This window comes from Salmo salar, chromosome ssa12 (assembly GCF_905237065.1).
Source record: "Salmo salar chromosome ssa12, Ssal_v3.1, whole genome shotgun sequence".
Classification (NCBI taxonomy): domain Eukaryota; kingdom Metazoa; phylum Chordata; class Actinopteri; order Salmoniformes; family Salmonidae; genus Salmo; species Salmo salar.
This window is the reverse complement of record NC_059453.1, coordinates 50,296,081-50,315,221: the sequence shown is the minus strand read 5'-3', so window position 1 is coordinate 50,315,221 and position 19,141 is coordinate 50,296,081. Positions and strand designations below refer to the sequence as shown.

The window sequence follows — 19,141 nt, the reverse complement described above, 5'->3', positions numbered from 1 at the left end:
AATCCGGCCTCACAACAGCAGAACAAGTGTAACCACGCCAGCCCAGGACCTCCACATTTGGTTTCTTCACCTGCGGGATTGTCTGAGACCAGCCACCCAAACAGCTGATAAAAACTATCAGAAACCGTCTCAGGGAAGCTCATCTGTGTGCTCGTCGTCCTCACCAGGGTCTTGACCGGACTGCAGTTCGGCGTTGTAACTGACTTCAGTGGGCCAATGCTCACCTTCGATGGCCACTGGCACACCGCTGAAGTGTGCTCTTCATGGATGAATCCTGGTTTCAACTCGACCGGGCAGATGGCAGACAGCATGTATGGCGTTGTGTGGGCAAGTGGTTTGCTGATGTCAACTTTGTGAACAGAGTGCCCCATGGTGGCGGTGGGGTTATGGTATGGGCAGACATACACTACGGTGCCTCTCGAGTGGCACAGTGGTCTAAGGCACTGCATTGCTTGCTGTGCCACTAGAGATTCTGGGTTTGAGTCCAGGCTCTGTCGCAACCGGGAGACCCATGGGGCGGTGGACAATTGGCCAAGCGTCGTCCGGGTTAGGGGAGGGTTTGGCCGGCAGGGATGTCCTTGTCCCATCGCGCTCTAGCGGCCGGGCGCAGTGCACGCTGACACGGTTGCCAGGTGTACGGTGTTTCTTCTGACACATTGGTGCAGCTGGCTTCCGGGTTAAGTGGGCATTGTGTCAAGAAGCAGTGCGGCTTGGTTGGGTTGTGTTTCAGAGGACGCACGGCCCTCGACCTTTGCCTCTCCTGAGTCCATACGGGAGTTGCAGCGATGAGACAAGACTGTAACTACCAATTGGATACCATGAAATTGGGGAGAAAAAAAAAGTCTAATAAAAAAAGACATACGCTACGGACAACGAACACAAATGCATTTTATCGATGGCAATTTCAATATACAGAGATTCCGTGACGAGATCATGAGGCCCATTGTCGTGTCATTAATCCACTTCAATCACCTCATGTTCCAGCATGATAATGCACCGCCCCATGACGCAAGGATCTATACACAATTCCTGGAAGCTGAAAATATCCCAGGCCTGTATACTCACCAGACATGTCACAAACTGAGCATGTTTAGGATGCTCTGGATAGGCGTGTACGACAGTGTGTTCCAGGTCCCGCCAATATCCAGAAACTTCGCACAGACATTGAAGAGGAGTGAGACAACATTCCACAGGCAACAATCAACAGCCTGATCAACTCTATGCGAAGGAGATGTGTCGCGCTGCATGAGGCAAACGGTGGTCACACCAGATACGGACTGAAGTCCATAGATTCGGGCCTAATACATTTATTTCAATTGACTGATTTCATTATATGAACTGTAACTCAGTAAAATCTATGAAATTGTTGCATGTTGCGTTTATATTTTTGTTCAGTGTGCATAACACAGTTCCTACTCCTAGAGCATAAGACATAATAAAAACAACGACAAGTAATAAAGCATTATATCCTTTGGCATTTCCATACTCACTTCTCCAGAGCTTGATACATGTTCTGAGGGTCTTCCAGCACCATGATGTCCACCATCTTGTCCTCGAATGCTGCCTCTTCTTTGGCCGTCTCACTCATGTTGCATACCGCATACTCAGGGTCTGAAGCGCCTCGCTTTTTCTTTAGGAATGACAGACAAACAAAGAGAAACAGTAACAATCTCTTTACAGTGGATAGCTTTCAAATAGAACAAAACAACCGTAGTCAACGAACAAGAGGAGAAATATCTTTCAAATCATAGTTCAAACAAAATAAAATAGAGAGTCAATTTGTTCACTTTGTATTGGTTTCATAGTTTTTTTTGCAACGGCTGGGTGGCTAACAAGTATACAGATCTGTTTGTGCTGTCTTGCCAACTTCATTGCTGTCATTGTCACACAGCAATGGAGTTGGCAGGACATCACAATCAGATCTGGGACTCAGGTAAGCTAATAGTGGTGAGGTTACAGTAACAACGTCTTACCCTTCGCTCTAGGGAGCTTTTCCTGGCTCGGGCACATATTAGGTTCATGGCCAGAAATCCCAGGGACAGCAGCAACAAGGACAGAAAGAATCCACCAACAAACCCAGCAAAATGGACATAGTGATTGGGGTAAATCTGAAAGTGTATAGTGAGAGTCAGTCATATTCATCAATATTTGAAAAAGAGAAAGAAATTACTATCAGGGGCACGGACAATACTGTAATCTGATTACTGTGACGAAATGTACGTAAGTAAGGTTGTATGTAAGGTTTAGCATTGTAAACGCAGCATTACGTTGAGCACGACTATCAACCGACATCACATTGATAAACTAAGAACTAAGAAATGAAGGCTTCAAGGTTACCTTGTTCGTGGAGTTAAGCCTCAGTGTCAAATTAGCCACCATTGGACCAAACATATTGACGTCATTCTGTGAAGAGTGAATAACAGTATAAATTACCCTGGAATAGCACCTATGTAAAGGCAATGTAAAGTGTTGCTGCTTTGGCAATATATACAGAGCAAGAGAAAAAGGGACAAAGTGTTTGCAGTACCAGTGAAGCATTGGAGAAGGTTAGGAAGGCAGGCAGGTCCAGAATTTCACTCTTGTGACCCTTGATGAGGGCAGTATACGTCACAACATACTGAGATCCTGCTGCAGAAACACAACCAAAACAACAATGATATTAACTACGGTTGGAAATATTGAGTAAAAAGCTAATACAATGATTTTAACAACGTTCATAATAACTCCAATTGGATAAGTTCAGGTGGCAGAGACTTTGTTCTTTAGCATGGAGCCTGGGTCATGTTCAGTGAGGTACACTGTAGCAAAACAAACTGAAAATCAGTGCTTATTATTACACAAGTTCAGGTAGTATCTCCCCGTTTCAAATGTAGGCTATTTTCTCATTTTGTGCATACTGAACACAACCCTGGTGATCTGACTGCCGGACAGATTGATGAAACAGATTTCTCATGACTCTTGTGTACCTGGCAGTGAGTCGATGGTGAAGGTCTGGAAGCCTTTCTCCACCACCATCCCCCCACTCTGCAGGGCTGCTATCCCAGAGACGGAGTCCCTGATGGCCAGCTGGGAAAGGTTGCTGTCCCCTGGAGGCCCAGTGTTGTTGATGAGCAGGAAGAACGTCAGAAGGGGGAACTCGGTACCTGCCTCCACCTGTGTCCCAAAGGATCGTATAGAACACATGGTATATGAGGGCGCATTGTACATACACTTCTAGATATCGAGTCTACCCGAACAGTAATGAGCAATGCAAGACCATCCTCTACAGAGTCTACCTTACTTACCTGGGCACATTTCTGAAATTTGAGTCCAAATGCTGATGGCTGTGCAGCACTTTGAATCTGGAACAAAATACAAAGTAAACACTACAAGTTTTTTCTGTTTCACAAAAGCATGGATGGAAACTTGTCCCATTATGTTCCATTAGGAGTTTTGACCGCAAGCCCTGGACTATGTCTCTGTGTGTGTGTGTGTGTGTGTGTGTGTGTGTGTGTGTGTGTGTGTGTGTGTTGTACTTACCTGAGGCAGAGTGTGACCAGTGATGTATCTGGTGAAACTGCTCCTGCGGCGCCGGGCCTTATGATGCATGACGTTGGCCAGGTGGCTTAAGGAGGTGTAGAGGGACTGGCGCCCGGGGCCGGCTGGGGCCACAGAACGAAGAGGACCCTCTTCAGCACAGAAAGCCAAGGGCCCACATGGCCCTGGTTGTCCTGTGAAGTAACATTAGTAAACATACAATAGTGTACAGTAACAGTACACATCGTTCCGTATGTAGTTGTAGTATGTATGTATGTAGTCCTTGAGCTGTTCTTGTCTATTAATGTTCTATATTATGTCGCGTTTCATGTTTTGTGTGGACCCCAGGAAGAGTAGCTGCTGCTTTTGCAACAGCTAATGGGGATCCTAATAAAATACAAAAACTACCAAATGACACAGTGGGTTTGAGAAGACTTAACAGTTAACTGGTTGAATTACTGTCATAGGCTACTTTCAGTTGAGAAGGCCACGTCACTTTTGACGTTATACCCTTATCGTTACCCTAGGGATGATAATAAATGTTTCTGAATACATAAATTAACAAACCATCCATCTTCTTCGAGCTCAGCTCTGCTGAGTTTCCACCAGGGTCATGCTGAAATGGTCTAGGAGAGTCCTGTTGAATGGGAAACATAGTGAAAAACAAAACCTGTTCCAACAACTGCATAGCAGACAGACAGATATAGATGTACAGCCCTTGAAATAGGACAGGCACAGAAATAAGGGAATTGGACTCACTCTAGGTCGACCATTTCCAAATGAGTTCTGTCGAGTTCCCCATGATAGTACAGAGATGTAACAGAACGCGGGATGTGCATTGCTGCTGTCCCCCAGGATAGCGGAATGGCATGGATTGACATGATGGCTTACATTACAGAACCCATACGAATGAAAAGGGCGGTGTTGTAGACGTCTCCAAAATATAGGCCTATACTCTAGTTGAAAACAGAAGAAAATAGTGCATACAGTGACTACTTCCACGAGGAAATGTACCTGAAGCATTCGTTTGTTCTAAAACTTTCACTGCTTTCCCGAAATCCGTTACATCTTGCATCCTCTTGCTACTGTATTAGACAATGGAAACGTTGTCATTGTTCTCTGGTAACACGAAATTGTGCTACAATATGCCTTAAAAGGTGGCATGCAAAAGAAACGAAACAGTTTGTTGACTGTAAAAACATAGGTCATGGAAATAAATGGGTCATCCAAACTTCCTCGAAGACTTTCCCAAAACTATGAAGAAAAGGACAAGCTCCACCCCTACATGTCTTGCGTTACATCAAATCTGTTCAATGATTGGTCGAACACTCCATCTGTAAAACATCGAATCTGACTGCTACAAAAAAAAAAAGTTTTTTGTTAGTTACGGTGTCATACCTCAAGTTATTACTTTTTCACCATATATGTATTTTTTTTTAAAGTAGCTTTTACGGTTGTTTTCGGTAGATTTAATGGTTTGGGGTCTTTGTCCACGACCAGTTTGAGTTGTTATCCTGATTCTTTCTTTCAGGCGTAGAAGAAATGCGCATTTTCCGTCTGTTTTCTTCCTTTGCACCCGGGAATTATCCAAAATGAACGACCACGATACGATTAGGCATCCTGATTGCTCAAATGATGTCTTGGTTCACTTTGCAGAATCTCTGCACATATTTACAGGGTTATTGACAGTGGCCACTATATGTGGTTTTTTTTCTGGAATCATAGCTGCAGCCGTTCTGTATGTGTTTTGCCTGAAGCCTATGCTTCTAACTCGACAAGTAAGTTTGTAAAGGTGTTTATTATAGGTTTGTATTAGTTAGTGTTATAACTCGTTGTTTGGATAGCCAAATAGCTTAGCCACCTGCATGACCTCATTGGCAATAATAACAGCAATAATCAATAACTCTGTAGTCATAAGCTCACTATTTGGCAAGCGTCAGCATACCATTAACACTATTTATAACTGTTTAATAACTAAAGTCTATAGTCCTTTTGAATTAACCCAATTCAAAATGACCCCATTCTAAGGGAGCCCTAACTGTCTTCCATTCCTTTCCACTAGGGCTATGATGCCAGAAGACTGTTTGAGGGAGACGACCAGGATAGGGACAACAACCACAGTGACTGTGTCAGCAACAGCAAGAAGGGTGTCCAAAGTGCCACTACCAATGAAAAAGTAAATATATTGTATTTTAGTTATAGATATAGAATATTTCAGCACTATAAAAGTGCCTTGGTGTGATAGATATATTGCAAGGTAGGTACACTCTTCGAAAAAAGAGTTCCAAAAGGGTTCTTCGGCTGTTCCCAAGTATAACCCCTTTTGGTTCCAGTTCAAACTATTTTGGGTTCCATGTAGAACCCTCTGGGGAAACGGTTCTACCTGGAACCAAAAAGGGTTATCCTATGGGGGACAGCCAAAGAACTCTTTTAGGTTCTAGATAGCAACTTTTTCTAAGAGTGTATGTGTAAAGAAAAGCTGATTTGGCTTTCATTAACATTCACCTGACTTCATTAACATTTTCCCTAACAATTAACTTTGTTTATTCCTTTACCAGGAAAAGAAGCAGCCACCTGTGAACAGCGATGTGGCTGCATTTGCATCACGGGCAAAGGTGGTGTACCCCATCAACCAGAAATACAGAGTAAGATCATCTATCTGTTTATATTACAGCCTTCATACCACATGTAACCAAATCTATCCAAATTGGAACACTATTTGCAATGTAATTTTGTCTTTATTCTGATAGTTCAGCACAAAAAAATATTTAGATATTTGTTCTGTACCCTTTAAAAGCAGTCTATGGCTGAACTACCCCTTTAAAGATCGAATCTGCATTAGGGGTAACAGTGCCACTGTTCGGCACCAAAGACTTTGTTATTGTCTTTGTTTTGTTGATGAAACGGAGGTAAGGAGCGTCCAGGAGTGTGGTAAAAAAAAATGTCCACTACATATTCTGCTGAAACATCTGGCAAACTTTGACTTTGAGGTGAACTGGCCCTTTAACGTCACATCCCAACGTCAGCCTTTAGCGGATGGAGCCTCCAACCCCTCACTGCACGAGCACTCCAAGCTGCCTGTCCTCCCCAATGGAGAGTCCTCGTCGGGCTGTAGCGGGGATTCACTGAGCCAGGACCAGGACAACGACGACAGCAGCCAGTTCATCTCCTCCTCACTGGTCCCCAAGAGTCTGCAGAACGAGAGCTTCACCAGGGTGGCCCTCTACCCCCACACGCTCTCTCAAACAGGGTGAGCTGATGGGGAACAGATATTTTAGTTCATTAATGTGCTTGCTTCACCAGGAACACTACTATTATTTGTCTGTATATGAGGATGTCATATTGCTGAGTCTCCCTTTACTGTTCTGTACTGTAAATGCAAGCTGTGTTTCTAATGTAGTTTTGAGGGCAGGATCAGCCTGTATTGTCTGGCCCTGCAGGACGTGCAGATACATTGTTCACAAGTCCTGGAAGAGAAATGTGTGGTGGGTGACCTCTTTCTTTCATCACACAGTAGCAAACAATTTGGTAGCACATTCCTTGAGCCAATTAATGCATTATGAATGCACTTATAGAGCCTATTATCTCCTCATATTGCATTATCAAGACTTTATATACTGTAAGTTTGTTTTTAAGTTAATTTCCATTGATAATATGACAACAGAACTAGTTTGCTAAAATGTTGTGTAACATGTTGGTGGGTCCAAATCTCAAGAAGATATCTCCCTTACCTCTCCCATTTCCTTGTTGTAGCTCTTTCTCCAAATTCTCAGAATTATACTCAGCGGTCGTTTTCCCAAGGATAAAAAGGATTCAGATTTTTTCACCAATGTTCTTCTCCTGCAAGAAAAGGTACAATCTTAATCCAAATCCTAGCATGAGATGTAACATGATTTCTCACAAACCTGCTTTTAAATTCTCAAGTAAGGATTCTGATCTTTATTGATTTTCTCATTTCTTTGTAGGAACTGGGTTTATTAAAGAAAGAACTGTCAGTCAGCCTGTTTTCCTGTGAGAGAAACAAAGACCTAGGTTCAGATCCTTGTACCCTGGAGGAGATTGAAAGAACTCAGAAAGATCTACTGCAGCACGCGCTTCAAATGGTACGCGCTTCAAATGGTACGCGCTTCAAATGGTACGCGCTTCAAATGGTACGCGCTTCAAAAGGTACGCGCTTCAAAAGGTACGCGCTTGAAATGGTAACCAAGTCGACTAGATCAAAAAGCACGACCAAACCTTTGAACCACATAGTGTGTAATTCACATTATACAAATTGAACCGCCAACATTGAACCATATTGTCTGCTCTAGCAAAGTAATATATGATTTCACCGACAATTGCCAGTTTGATGAAACAAATCTTAGACGTTTATGGGGAAACATTTTCTTGAAAAACTTGGACGTTTGTGGACAAACTTGAAGTATGTCTATCTCCACAGACCAAGGGCTTTAGCAAGCAGGTGGAGGCCTTCTGCCAAAGTCTCCTGGGCAGGTCCAGTGTTCTCCCCAGAGATGAGGCCCAGGATGTCATCCACACCCTTATCCAATGTCTCCTATTGGTCGAAAACCAGCTAACTGAGACTCAGGCGGCAGACATGAAGGTGAGATATAAGAACAACAAACATTTAAGGATACAGGACAGAGAAGTTCTTTTTTACATAAAAGTAAGGCTTTTTCAGAACTTCTCCATTTGCACCCAAAGCTTTGTACCTTTAATGAGGTTCCATGCATGGTCGCTGTTTTACGTGGATGCATTACACGTAAAAAAATAAAATAAACTACTGTCTATCTCTCTCTTTCCCCTGGCTCTATCCCAGAGGACCCAGGAGAAGCTGCTGTGGTGGGAGGAGCTGAGGGGTGTACTGCAGGCCAAGCCAGCCCTGCTCCAGCAGGAGGTGTCCCTCAGACAGGACCTGGTTGCCCGAGGCCTGGAGCAGCTGACCAGTGATGGCCACCTGACCTTCGCCACCATGGAGAAGACCCTGGCCGAGCTGCAGACTGCCCTGACCGAGGGGCTGCAGCACTGCAGCGAAGGTGAGTCATGTTGCAGACGCACATGCATGCATGCACGAGCATGGACATACACAGACGCATGCACACACACATACACATATGCACATACGCACACACACACACACACCACCTACATTCTTAGATAATCTATAAGTAGTGTTCCCCTATATTCATAAATTGTTGCCGCCACTCAATAAAAAAAAGTAAGATACTTTTTGGGATGGTGAAACTTTTTCAGTATACACTTAAATGACTTAAACCAGATATAAAGTATGTGGGAAAGATAACGGAGTTATATATTTTTAAATAAGATAATCTTTGAGAACTTACAATCACCAAAATAACACAATGCAATGCAAATAGTCCAGGTAGCCATTTGATTACCCGTTGAGGAGTCTTATGGCTTGGGGGTAAAAACTGTTGAGAAGCCTTTTTGTCATAGACTTGGCACTTCCGTCCCGCTTGCCATGCGGTAGTAGAGAGAACAGTCTATGACTGGGGTGGCTGGGGTCTTTGACAATTTTTAGGGCCTTCCTCTGACACTGCCTGGTGTAGAGGTCCTGGATCGCAGGCAGCTTAGCCCCAGTGATGTACTGGGCCGTACGCACTACCCTCTAGTGCCTTGCGGTCGGAGGCCGAGCAATTACCATACCAGGCAGTGATGTAACCAGTCAGGATGCTCTCGATGTTGCAGCTGTGAACCTTTTGAGGATCTGAGGACCCATGCCAAATCTTTTTAGTTTCCTGAGGGGGAATAGGCTTTGTCGTGCCCTCTTCACGACTGTCTTGGTGTGTTTGGACCATTCTAGTTTGTTGGTGATGTGGACACCAAGGAACTTGAAGCTCTCAACCTGCTCCACTACAGCCCCGTCGATGAGAATAGGGGCGTGCTCGGTCCTCCTTTTCCTGTAGTCCACAATCATCTCCTTAGTCTTGGTTACGTTGAGGGATAGGTTGTTTTTCTGGCACCACCCGGCCAGGTCTCTGACCTCCTCCCTATAGGCTGTCTCGTCGTTGTCGGTAATCAGGCCTACCACTGCTGTGTCGTCTGCAAACTTAATGGTGGTGTTGGAGTCGTGCCTGGCCATGCAGTCGTGGGTGAACAGGGAGTACAGGAGGGGACTAAGCAAGCACCCCTGAGGGGCTCCAGTGTTGAGGATCAGCGTGGCAGATGTGTTGCTACCTACCCTCACCACCTGGGGGCGGCCTGTCAGGAAGTCCAGGATCCAGTTGCAGAGGGAGGTGTTTAGTCCCAGGATCCTTAGCTTAGTGATGAGCTTTGAGGGTACTATGGTGTTGACTACGCTGAGCTGTAGTCAATGAACAGCATTCTCACGTAGGTGCTCCTTTTGTCCAGGTGGGAAAGGGCAGTGTGGAGTGCAATAGAGATTGCATCATCTGTGGATCTGTTTGGGCGGTATGCATATTGAAGTGGGTCTAGGGTTTCTGTGATAATGGTGTTGATGTGAGCCATTACCAGCCTTTCAAAGCACTTCATGGCTACGGACGTGAGTGCTACGGGTCTGTAGTCATTTAGGCAGGTTGCCTTCGTATTCTTGGTCACAGGGACTATGGTGGTCTGCTGGAAACATGTTGGTATTACAGACTCAATCAGGGACATGTTGAAAATGTCAGTGAAGACACCTGCCAGTTGGTCAGCACATGCCCGGAACACACGTCCTGGTAATCCACCTGGCCCCGCAGCCTTGGGTAGAATTGAAGGGAATTAGCTTTTATAACTGCACATTTTCTCTCAGCCCCATGGCAAAATGTGTAGAATAGCAGGAAGTTTGCTTTAAAATAGCAAAATGATGTCTCTGCGGCAAATACTAGGGCCTCCAAAATGTTGTGCCAGAGACCATGCCATTGGCCTGACACACATTATTGTTGCCGCGCGCAAATAGCCAAACGCTGAAAGGAAGAATCTGGTTTGTGTTCAAGAGTGACCTCCCTGAATTCAGTATCAGGTCAAATCATAGACATTAGGAGTGAGTTCTGAAATTGACCCCCGGTGTCTCAGAGTGTGCTCTGGGACGTTCTTAAATTAAGATCATTCAGAGCATTTCTGTTTCGGGGCGAAGAGTAGGGTTGATCAGAGTGTTTTGACCTTGCCACGACAGTCAAGCTAACTGGCTAATGTTGGTTGGCTTTCTAGCTACTTCCAGACACAAATGAGAGAACACCTCACTCTGACCATTTTACTAGCAGAGCTGGTTATACTGTTTTCATGTTATCTAGAGGGTTAACCACTGTACTGGCAACAATTACATGGAGTTTTTTTACCCACAGGCCACTGGTACTAGGTCTTTCGTAAATTCATGAATTATTCCGCGCTCTGTCACTCTCAAACCAGAGTGCTCTGATATCGGAGTAGATTGCCAGGGTGAATTTACGAACGCAACCTAGATTAACATTCTATTTTATGTGAAATGAGTACCCAGAGGGCACAATTTGGCACATGACGTCATAATGACGTCTTTGTAACCAGTTGTGCCCACTGGGAAGTTGTGTAATTATCTAGTACCCTGCTGAACTTCCCTCCTGAGGAATATGGTGGTAATCTTTCAGTATTATGTGGCCTAGTTCCTTATCTTAAATTAACTGGCTTCTTAAAATGTTCAGTGCCCTTTCTCCATTACTAAAAAGAGTAAATCAAACAAATGAATAGTTATTATTCTTTGAGTGCGCTGTTATAACCAATGCGAACCACACTGTAGTGACAATAAAATATAATTGTATGGTTATACCATTTTGATATAAGTACATTTTGTAGTAATGTAGTTTACTACTCAACTCTAAATGATAAGTGCGGAATGATACACAAAAGAATTAAGTGAAATGTGTTAAGAGAAAACTGGTCAAATTCTGTGCCAAATCAGCAACTTAGTGTAGTAATATTGTCATTTACATATAATGATGTCAAGAAATCAAAACTACATGTAATTACATTTTTTTATACAGAATGCAGGATAAAGACCAAGGAGATTGTATATGAAAAGTGCAAGAAGATCGACTCCAAGAAAAATAAACTCCTGAGGACTCACGCAAAGGAGAGAAGCCGTGTCCTGGATTCTGCACAGACGCACAGCGACCTGCAGGAATTTGTGAAGGTCAGTATCTCTCTTTTAGTAGGCTCATGCGTTCCCTGTCGTGTGTCCAGTGCCACAACAATGGTAGCAGTAACGGCACTGCTAAACTACTTCTCTATTCACTCACTTCACTATAAAATCGAATTTGGATAAGTACAAACTCTGTGTATTATGGTTTTCCAGTCCCATTACATGACATTGTTAATTGCTCCTTATGCTCCGGTTTAGCAGTTCAGTTCTCTTCTCCAGGTGTATCAGGAGCTGCTTCTGAAGCAGAGGAAGCAGAGCAGTGACTTGGAGCTGCAGCAGGATGGGAGAGTGGCAGAGGCAGTGTGTGATCTTTGGAGGGTAGGTCATAATAATGGCATTTCACCCAAATCTGTGCAGTGCTAATTCAACTTATTTTCGAATAGAAAATAACCCATGCTTTTGTGTCTCCAGAGGCATCATGCCACCTGGTCCAAGAAGCTGGGAGAGCTGGCCAAAGACATCTTCCTATCTGCTCTCCCTGCTCAGCCCCAGTTGTCCACAAACCAAGGCCAGAGGCTATGGCTGGATCTAGATGGTGACCTGGTTGCACTGCTGCAGCAGGCAGAGTCCAATACCAAACGGCAACTGGAGGGTGTACAGGCTCAATTGGAGAAAGATGGACAGGTACTGTATACATGCTGCCGGACCCCCAAAAAATGTAATGAATAGAGCTGACTCGATTCCCTATTCTACATGACAGACATCATATCTGTTCTACTCAATGCATCTTTATCTGGACCTTCTGTAACGTTGCACTCTTCTGGACAAGCGCCAGGTTACACTCCTGGGTCATATTCGTTAGGCACTGAATGGAAGAAAACTTTATGAAATGGGGAGGTAGTACTACTGGATCTGGTCCAGTTACAACCGATTGTTTTTGCTTTCCGTTTTGAAATGTTTTGCTATGGTGTGCCCTAATGAGTACGCCCATTTTTAATACTGTATTTCTGTTTGTTTGTCCTGCTCTAGGTATGGTGTGAGGAAGCGGCCCTGGTGCTGGCCTGCCTCAGACACCTAGGTGAACAGCAGCTGAAGATCCTTAGAGGCATGGTGGTCAGACAGAGCTACGTGCTTAACAGGTGAAGCAGGGGGACCTCTGGCAGGTGGAAATGCATGAAAAAAAATACAGTATTTCATATATGATCTGAAATCTATTTGATTTTCAATCGTACACATTTTATACACTCTAGCACATCTGACAAGCAAAAGCATGGTTTAAAGTGGCACAGTGGTTATCATGCCTGGTACTGTAAAAATAGGATGTGTAGGCTTTTGTTCCAGCCCAGAACTAACACACCTGACTCAACCAACGACCAATCCCTATTCTTTCCCAGCCATGTGGGGATGTTGATTGAGAAGAAACAGCACCTCCTGCTGGTGGCGGTGCAGAGGCACTTTGTGGCCAGACACTTCTGTCTGAGGGTCTTGAAGGAAATGAGGTTGTCCAAGCTCAAGGTGCTGTCTCAGAGTGACTTCAGGGCCCTGCTGGCTCTAGAGGACCACACCCAGACCACAGTCAGGCCAACGCTCCCCAAAGCCCAGCATCAGGTCCGGTCACGCATTCACTAACATTACATTATAATACATTCTACAAAGTGAGAAGATGAGGCTTGTTTTGACTAGTGTTTCTCAATGCATGTCCTGGAGAGGGATGCACATATTTGTTACAGCCCAGTAGAAACATGCCTGATTCAACTGGTCAACTAATCACCAAACCCTTGATTAGTTGAATCAAGTGTCTGTGCAGAGCTAGAACAAAAAAGTGCACACTGTGATTCCCCATAGAAATGAATAGAGAAACTGCTTCAAAGGCATACAGTATATAGAGACCCCTACCTGTTCTTCTTGCTCCATCTACGGCTCTTTTTTAGACTATCAATATGTCACCTTGTCACTGTGGTCTGTCAATCACCTCCCTCTGTGTCTTGGACTGCCCACAGGAATCCAGTGCCAGTGTTGCCGAGAGGCATCTGGGCCCGGAGACACTGCTGATTGGCCACAGCTTCCAGCAGGAGTTCCTGTCGGAGCTAGAGACGGGAGCGGAGCTCCTGCAGGCCAATGCCCAGCAGCTGGTGGGCCACGCCCTCAGCCAGAGCCTCTGGCAGCAGATGGACCAGGCCCCTCCCGCTAGGCCCCAGCCTGACCACGGCAGGAAGGTAATGGAGCGACTGGCCTCATTCATAAACAACCTCTAGGCCCTACCCCCTTAAGACAGACATGGGCAAACTAGGGCTAATGTGATAATTTTAGATTATGACGAAAACCAAGTATAAATTATAATGGACCTAGGCCAGTGGAGGCGGCTGAGGGGAGGACGGCTCATAGTAATGTCTGGAATGGAGTCAATGCAATGGTGTCAACCACATGAAAACCACGTTTGATACCATTCCATTTACTCCATTCCAGCCACTATTATGAGCCATCCTCCCCTCACCAGCATCCACTGACCTAGGCTTATGTATTATTTTTAAATAGCCCCCCCCCTCCTTTTTTAATCTATTTTCTATCTATTCTAATTGTTATTTATTTGGGTATGGGTAGAGCCAGTTGACGGAGGTAGTGTCAGAGAGTGTGTACGTGACCCGGGATTCCCTCAGTGCTCTGGTCACCAGCTACTACTCTCAGATCCAGGACATCACCAAGGGCCTTCAGCAGCAACACCCTAACAAGGCCAGAGGTGAGATGAGCAGGTGACCATTTTGGTCCGTTAGTGCTAATTCTATAGTAAAACTACAGATACTATGAATGTGTGAGGGACCTTACAGTCTGTTCACTGAAAAACGACACTAGAAGGTCATCGGTTCTACTGGCAGAATCATGGGCTGTGTATGTGCAATGTTGCAATTGATTGGTGTATTGTTTTTGTGTAAGGGAGCTGTGTGACATCTCAAACCTACACATAATCTTCAATTGATTGAATTGGGGGCCTAAGTTAATAATGCAACTACCACTGTGCTGTTGTGTCTGTCCCCTCCCCAGAGGAGTGTGAACGACGAGAGAGCAGCTCTCAGATGAACAAGGCCATGCTAAAGGAGCTGGCCAACTGGGGGAGGAAGCCCATGTCCACCGAGTTCCATCAGAGGTACTGTTTACTTTCTCTACTAACTAATTGACTGTGATTTATACTATACATTTTATTCCCCGCCGTTCTCTCCTATGACTTGGCATAAAGTTGTCTAAAGCAAATTCTGTATGTAGAAACCTGGGTTCAAATTGACCGTTTGATTGGTTTAAATTGAGCGTTTGATTGAGCCTGCCTGGAGTGCCAGATGGATGGGTTTTTACACTTTTGCGACTATTTCATTGGTTCTTTTGAGCCAGGCAGGCTCAATCAAGTGCAGCTAAAGTATGAAAGGAAACAAATACTATATGAACCCGTGTCTAATACTGTAACGATATTATACAGAGAAGCGCTCACTCTTTTTCATTATACACTACCCACCATGTTAATAGGGTTGAACTGCAGAAGAAGAGGATGTTGGAACAGTATGACTTGGAGCAGGAGGTTGCGTGTGAAACTCTGAGGAGAAGGAAGTTAGCCCAGGAACAAACCATGGAGCGAATCAAAGCACAGTTACAGGTAACAGCCACCTTGTAAACGCTCCTTCACAATGGTTCCTCATTATGATCATGTTGATGTGAAAGCAGAGAATAGTTCAGTTTTAACTGCTATTACTACGTAGTTTGTCCAGCTAAAATAAGTAAATACATGGATAATGCCTGTTGTTCATGATTTCTATATTAAAGATGGTTTTAACAAATATTTTATGAAATAAAAAATACGTTTGTATTCATTTTGTATATTGTATTTCTGTGTTTGCTCCATCAGGAGGCAGAAGAGGCCTTCATAGCTAAACTAGCTGCCTTAGCTCGGATTCCATTACCCGGCAAAGAGCTCAACACTGAGGATGACTTCATAGGTAAGGATTTTCAAGGGCTGTATCTGAAATGGCACACTAGCAGTATTATTAGTAATAGTACTAGTGACCAGGGCTTTGAAATGACACCCTTTTCCCAGTATAATGCATTCGTTTTGACGCATACTTGGTATACAGCACATTATATTTGCTACTGAAAATAGAAGCTATCACATAGTTTTCTTGTTTATTTTATGATTATGAATATCCTACCATAGTTTTCAAATAAGAGTGTTTGTGAATATGAATTGCATCATCAATGTCACATTTTTACAGGGGAGGAGGAGAGTCCAACATTGAATCCATCATTGTGGAAGAGGCGAGAGAGGCGGGAGCATGAAACTCTGCTCACCAATCCAACACTTTTATTTTCATGACAGGGAGTGTGCAACTGCACACTTTAGGAGACGGGTAGATAATTGTAACACAACTATGTTTATTACCACCTGATGGGGTGTTTGTACTGGGCATTTTTGCAGTTTTCACATGTAATATAACCCTTTTTAATCCTCTTTATGTCCACTGAAAGCAGGCTAGCGATTGCTTTGCAACGTTTGCAGTTAGGCACCGATTCCTTCCAAACCACTCATTGTTGAATTGCGATTTCCAACTTGTTGTGTAATGATCATGTCAAATGGCCAATGATCACCAATACGTTTTTATCTATAATTTACCTTCATATGACAAGGATTGAAAAGGATTTGCCAGTTGATTGTCGACTTGATACATGGTGATGACTGGTTGTCTAGCTTGCTAGCCAAGATTTTGACCTGATCAGTCCAATCAAAGCTACAGTAGATATAACGTACGGCCCAATACATCACTGGGGCCAAGCTTCCTGCCGTCCAGGACCTAAACTCAGCAAAAAAAGAAACGTCCTCTCACTGTCAACTGCATTTATTTTCAGCAAACTTAACATGTGTAAATATTTGTATGAACATAACAAGATTTAACAACTGACACAAACTGAACAAGTTCCACACACATGTGACTAACAGAAATGTAATAATGTGTCACTGAACAAAGGGGGGGGGTCAAAATCAAAAGTAACTGTCAGTATCTGGTGTGGCCACCAGCTGCATTAAGTACTGCAGTGCATCTCCTCCTCATGGACTGCACCAGATTTGCCAGTTCTTGCTGTGAGATGTTACCCCACTCTTCCACCAAGGCACCTGCAAGTTCTCTGACATTTCTGGGGGGAATGGCCCTAGCCCTCCCCTCCGATCCAACAGGTGCCAGACGTGCTCAATGGGATTGAGATCCGGGCTCTTTGCTGGCCATGGCAGAACACTGACATTCCTGTCTTGCAGGAAATCACGCACAGAACGAGCAGTATGGCTGGTGGCATTGTCATGCTGAAGGGTCATGTCAGGATGAGCCTGCAGGAAGGGTACCACATGAGGGAGGAGGATGTCTTCCCTGTAACGCACAGCGTTGAGATTGCCTGCAATGACAACAAGCTCAGTCTGATGATGCTGTGACACACCGCCCCAGACCATGACAGACCCTCCACCTCCAAATCGATCCCGCTCCAGAGTACAGGCCTCGGTGTAACGCTCATTCCTTCGCGAATCTGACCATCACCCCTGGTGAGACAATACCGCGATTCGTCAGTGAAGAGCACTTTTGCCAGCCCTGTCTGGTCCAACGACGGTGGGTTTGTGCCGATAGGTGACGTTGTTGTCGGTGATGTCTGGTGAGGACCTGCCTTACAACAGCCCTCAGTCCAGCCTCTCTCAGCCTATTGCGGACAGTATGAGTACTGATGGAGGGATTGTGCGTTCCTGGTGTAACTCGGGCAGTTGTTGCCATCCTGGACCTGATCGGATGTACCGATCCTGTGCAGGTGTTGTTACACGTGGTCTGCCACTGCAAGGACGATCAGCTGTCCGTCCTGTCTCCCTGTAGCGCTGTCTTAGGCGTCTCACAGTACGGACATTGCAATTTATTGCCCTGGCCACATCTGCAGTCCTCATGCCTCCTTGCAGCATGCCTAAGGCACGTTCACACAGATGAGCAGGGACCCTGGGCATCTTTCTTTGGTGTTTTTCAGAGTCAGTAGAAAGGCCTCTTTAGTGTCCTAAGTTTTCATAAATGTGACCTTAATTGCCTACCGTCTGTAAACTGTTAGTGTCTTATCGACCGTTCCACAGGTACATGTTCTTTAATTGTTTATGGTTCATTGAACAAGCATGGGAAACAGTGTTTAAACCCTTTACAATGAAGATCTGTGAAGTTATTTGGGTTTTTACAAACTATCTTTGAAAGACAGGGTCCTGATAAAGGGACGTTTCTTTTTTTGCTGAGTTTATGTACTAGGCGGTGTCAGATGAAGGCCCAAAAAATTGTCAAAGACTCCAGTCACCCAAGTCATAGACTGTTCTCTCTGCAACTGCACGGCAAGCGGTGCCGGAGCTCCAAGTCTAGATCCAAATTAATCAAATGGACACTCGGGCTAACAATTAATCAAATGGTCACCCGGCCAACTGACCACCCGGTCTACAGTACCTACATGTACAAATTACCTCGACTAACCTGTACCCCTTGTGGTGGTTCATTTCTTTACTATCAAATGAGGAGAGACAAACTTATCACACAAGTCAGAGTTATCTCCCAGAGGCCCATCCTCAGTAGAACACACACACACAATAGTTAACAGAATACTCTATCAGAAACCCAGATTTTAGTCAATACCATATACCCAATGCTTTTGAAATGACGAAGAAACCCCGGAAAAATAACTTAATTTATAATTGTCTGTAGTCGTAAAATCAGGCACATAATAACGACGCAATTCCCAGAAAATATCCCTAATTAAAGGTCCAAGCATTACTCCGGCGATGATTCTCACATGCCAAATGAATAGATTAGCAGTCAGAGTTAAATCGACATTCATTGACTAGGAAAAAGAATTAGCGCTTTTTAATAAAACTAGATTATGTTTTCTCATGCAACGTATTTCAATTACTTCACTGCATCACATTAATCACGCAATGATACGTAGTTTGATGGATACCCTTGGCTTTGTACGACATTATAAATTACGTCGAGATTCCATCTTAATTCGCTCGAAATGTATGGAAAAAGGTTTATTCAATAAATCCAGCAACTCCTCATACTGGGAAGAAAAAAATAAAACACATTTTCAGGCCTTAAGGGCAGTTTTATTTCAAATGTAGTACCCAGACGGAGAAAATCCAATAAGCGTTTTATAGTTACATCGTTAGGGTAAGTTAACCAAAAGTGGACACACTCCAATCAGTTTCTAGAGCCCAATTTCCCAGACTTTGTAGACAGTTTAATAATGCTTAGACCTCATCTTTATCAAATGATCCATTAAAGATACCAACTCAAAACCTACGTACGTCTACGAATGGGTGGTTTAAATTGTATCTAATTATATTCCCAGTATTACTTTATCAAATCTCTAGTAATCGATTATACACACATACAATTGAGCATATTTTCATATATTCACAGAATCTATATAAAATGTAAGAAATTCTTAGGTACTCACGACAACCATTCCATTTGCTTTTTCAAGGACTCTCCACAGCTACGAAGCAGCTCTCCAAAC

The 19,141-nt window shown here is 44.1% G+C and overlaps 2 protein-coding genes and 1 long non-coding RNA gene across 5 annotated transcripts in view; 1 reads left to right on the top strand and 2 right to left on the bottom strand.

Moving 5' to 3' along the window:
* LOC106565205 (limbin) overlaps window positions 1-4,861 on the bottom strand; it is a 22,585-nt gene extending 17,724 nt beyond the window's left edge. For all 3 annotated transcript variants that reach the window (XM_014132065.2, XM_014132067.2, XM_014132066.2), the window contains exons 1-9: window positions 4,276-4,861; window positions 4,084-4,153; window positions 3,520-3,710; window positions 3,285-3,341; window positions 2,967-3,153; window positions 2,528-2,628; window positions 2,338-2,403; window positions 1,974-2,108; window positions 1,491-1,630 (exon numbers count right to left, since the gene is read on the bottom strand). In XM_014132065.2, coding sequence (XP_013987540.1) covers window positions 1,491-1,630; window positions 1,974-2,108; window positions 2,338-2,403; window positions 2,528-2,628; window positions 2,967-3,153; window positions 3,285-3,341; window positions 3,520-3,710; window positions 4,084-4,153; window positions 4,276-4,539 — 1,211 coding nt within the window. In that variant the 5' untranslated portion in view covers window positions 4,540-4,861. The remainder of the gene's footprint in view (window positions 1-1,490; window positions 1,631-1,973; window positions 2,109-2,337; window positions 2,404-2,527; window positions 2,629-2,966; window positions 3,154-3,284; window positions 3,342-3,519; window positions 3,711-4,083; window positions 4,154-4,275) is intronic.
* evc (EvC ciliary complex subunit 1) lies at window positions 4,854-16,076 on the top strand. Its single transcript, XM_014132068.2, has 20 exons — window positions 4,854-5,294; window positions 5,579-5,692; window positions 6,075-6,161; window positions 6,543-6,766; window positions 6,917-7,001; window positions 7,270-7,368; window positions 7,482-7,619; window positions 7,955-8,116; window positions 8,333-8,549; window positions 11,490-11,638; window positions 11,867-11,965; window positions 12,059-12,271; window positions 12,617-12,726; window positions 12,982-13,195; window positions 13,588-13,803; window positions 14,189-14,324; window positions 14,627-14,729; window positions 15,101-15,227; window positions 15,477-15,567; window positions 15,841-16,076. Exons 1-20 carry the CDS (start codon window positions 5,109-5,111, stop codon window positions 15,939-15,941), a joined length of 2,871 nt encoding a protein of 956 aa, XP_013987543.1. The 5' UTR covers window positions 4,854-5,108; the 3' UTR covers window positions 15,942-16,076.
* LOC106565207 (uncharacterized) lies at window positions 6,568-19,141 on the bottom strand. Its single transcript, XR_001319627.2, has 3 exons — window positions 19,082-19,141; window positions 7,248-7,356; window positions 6,568-6,771 (listed from the first exon to the last, which is right to left on the bottom strand). It is a non-coding gene; the product is annotated as an uncharacterized lncRNA (long non-coding RNA).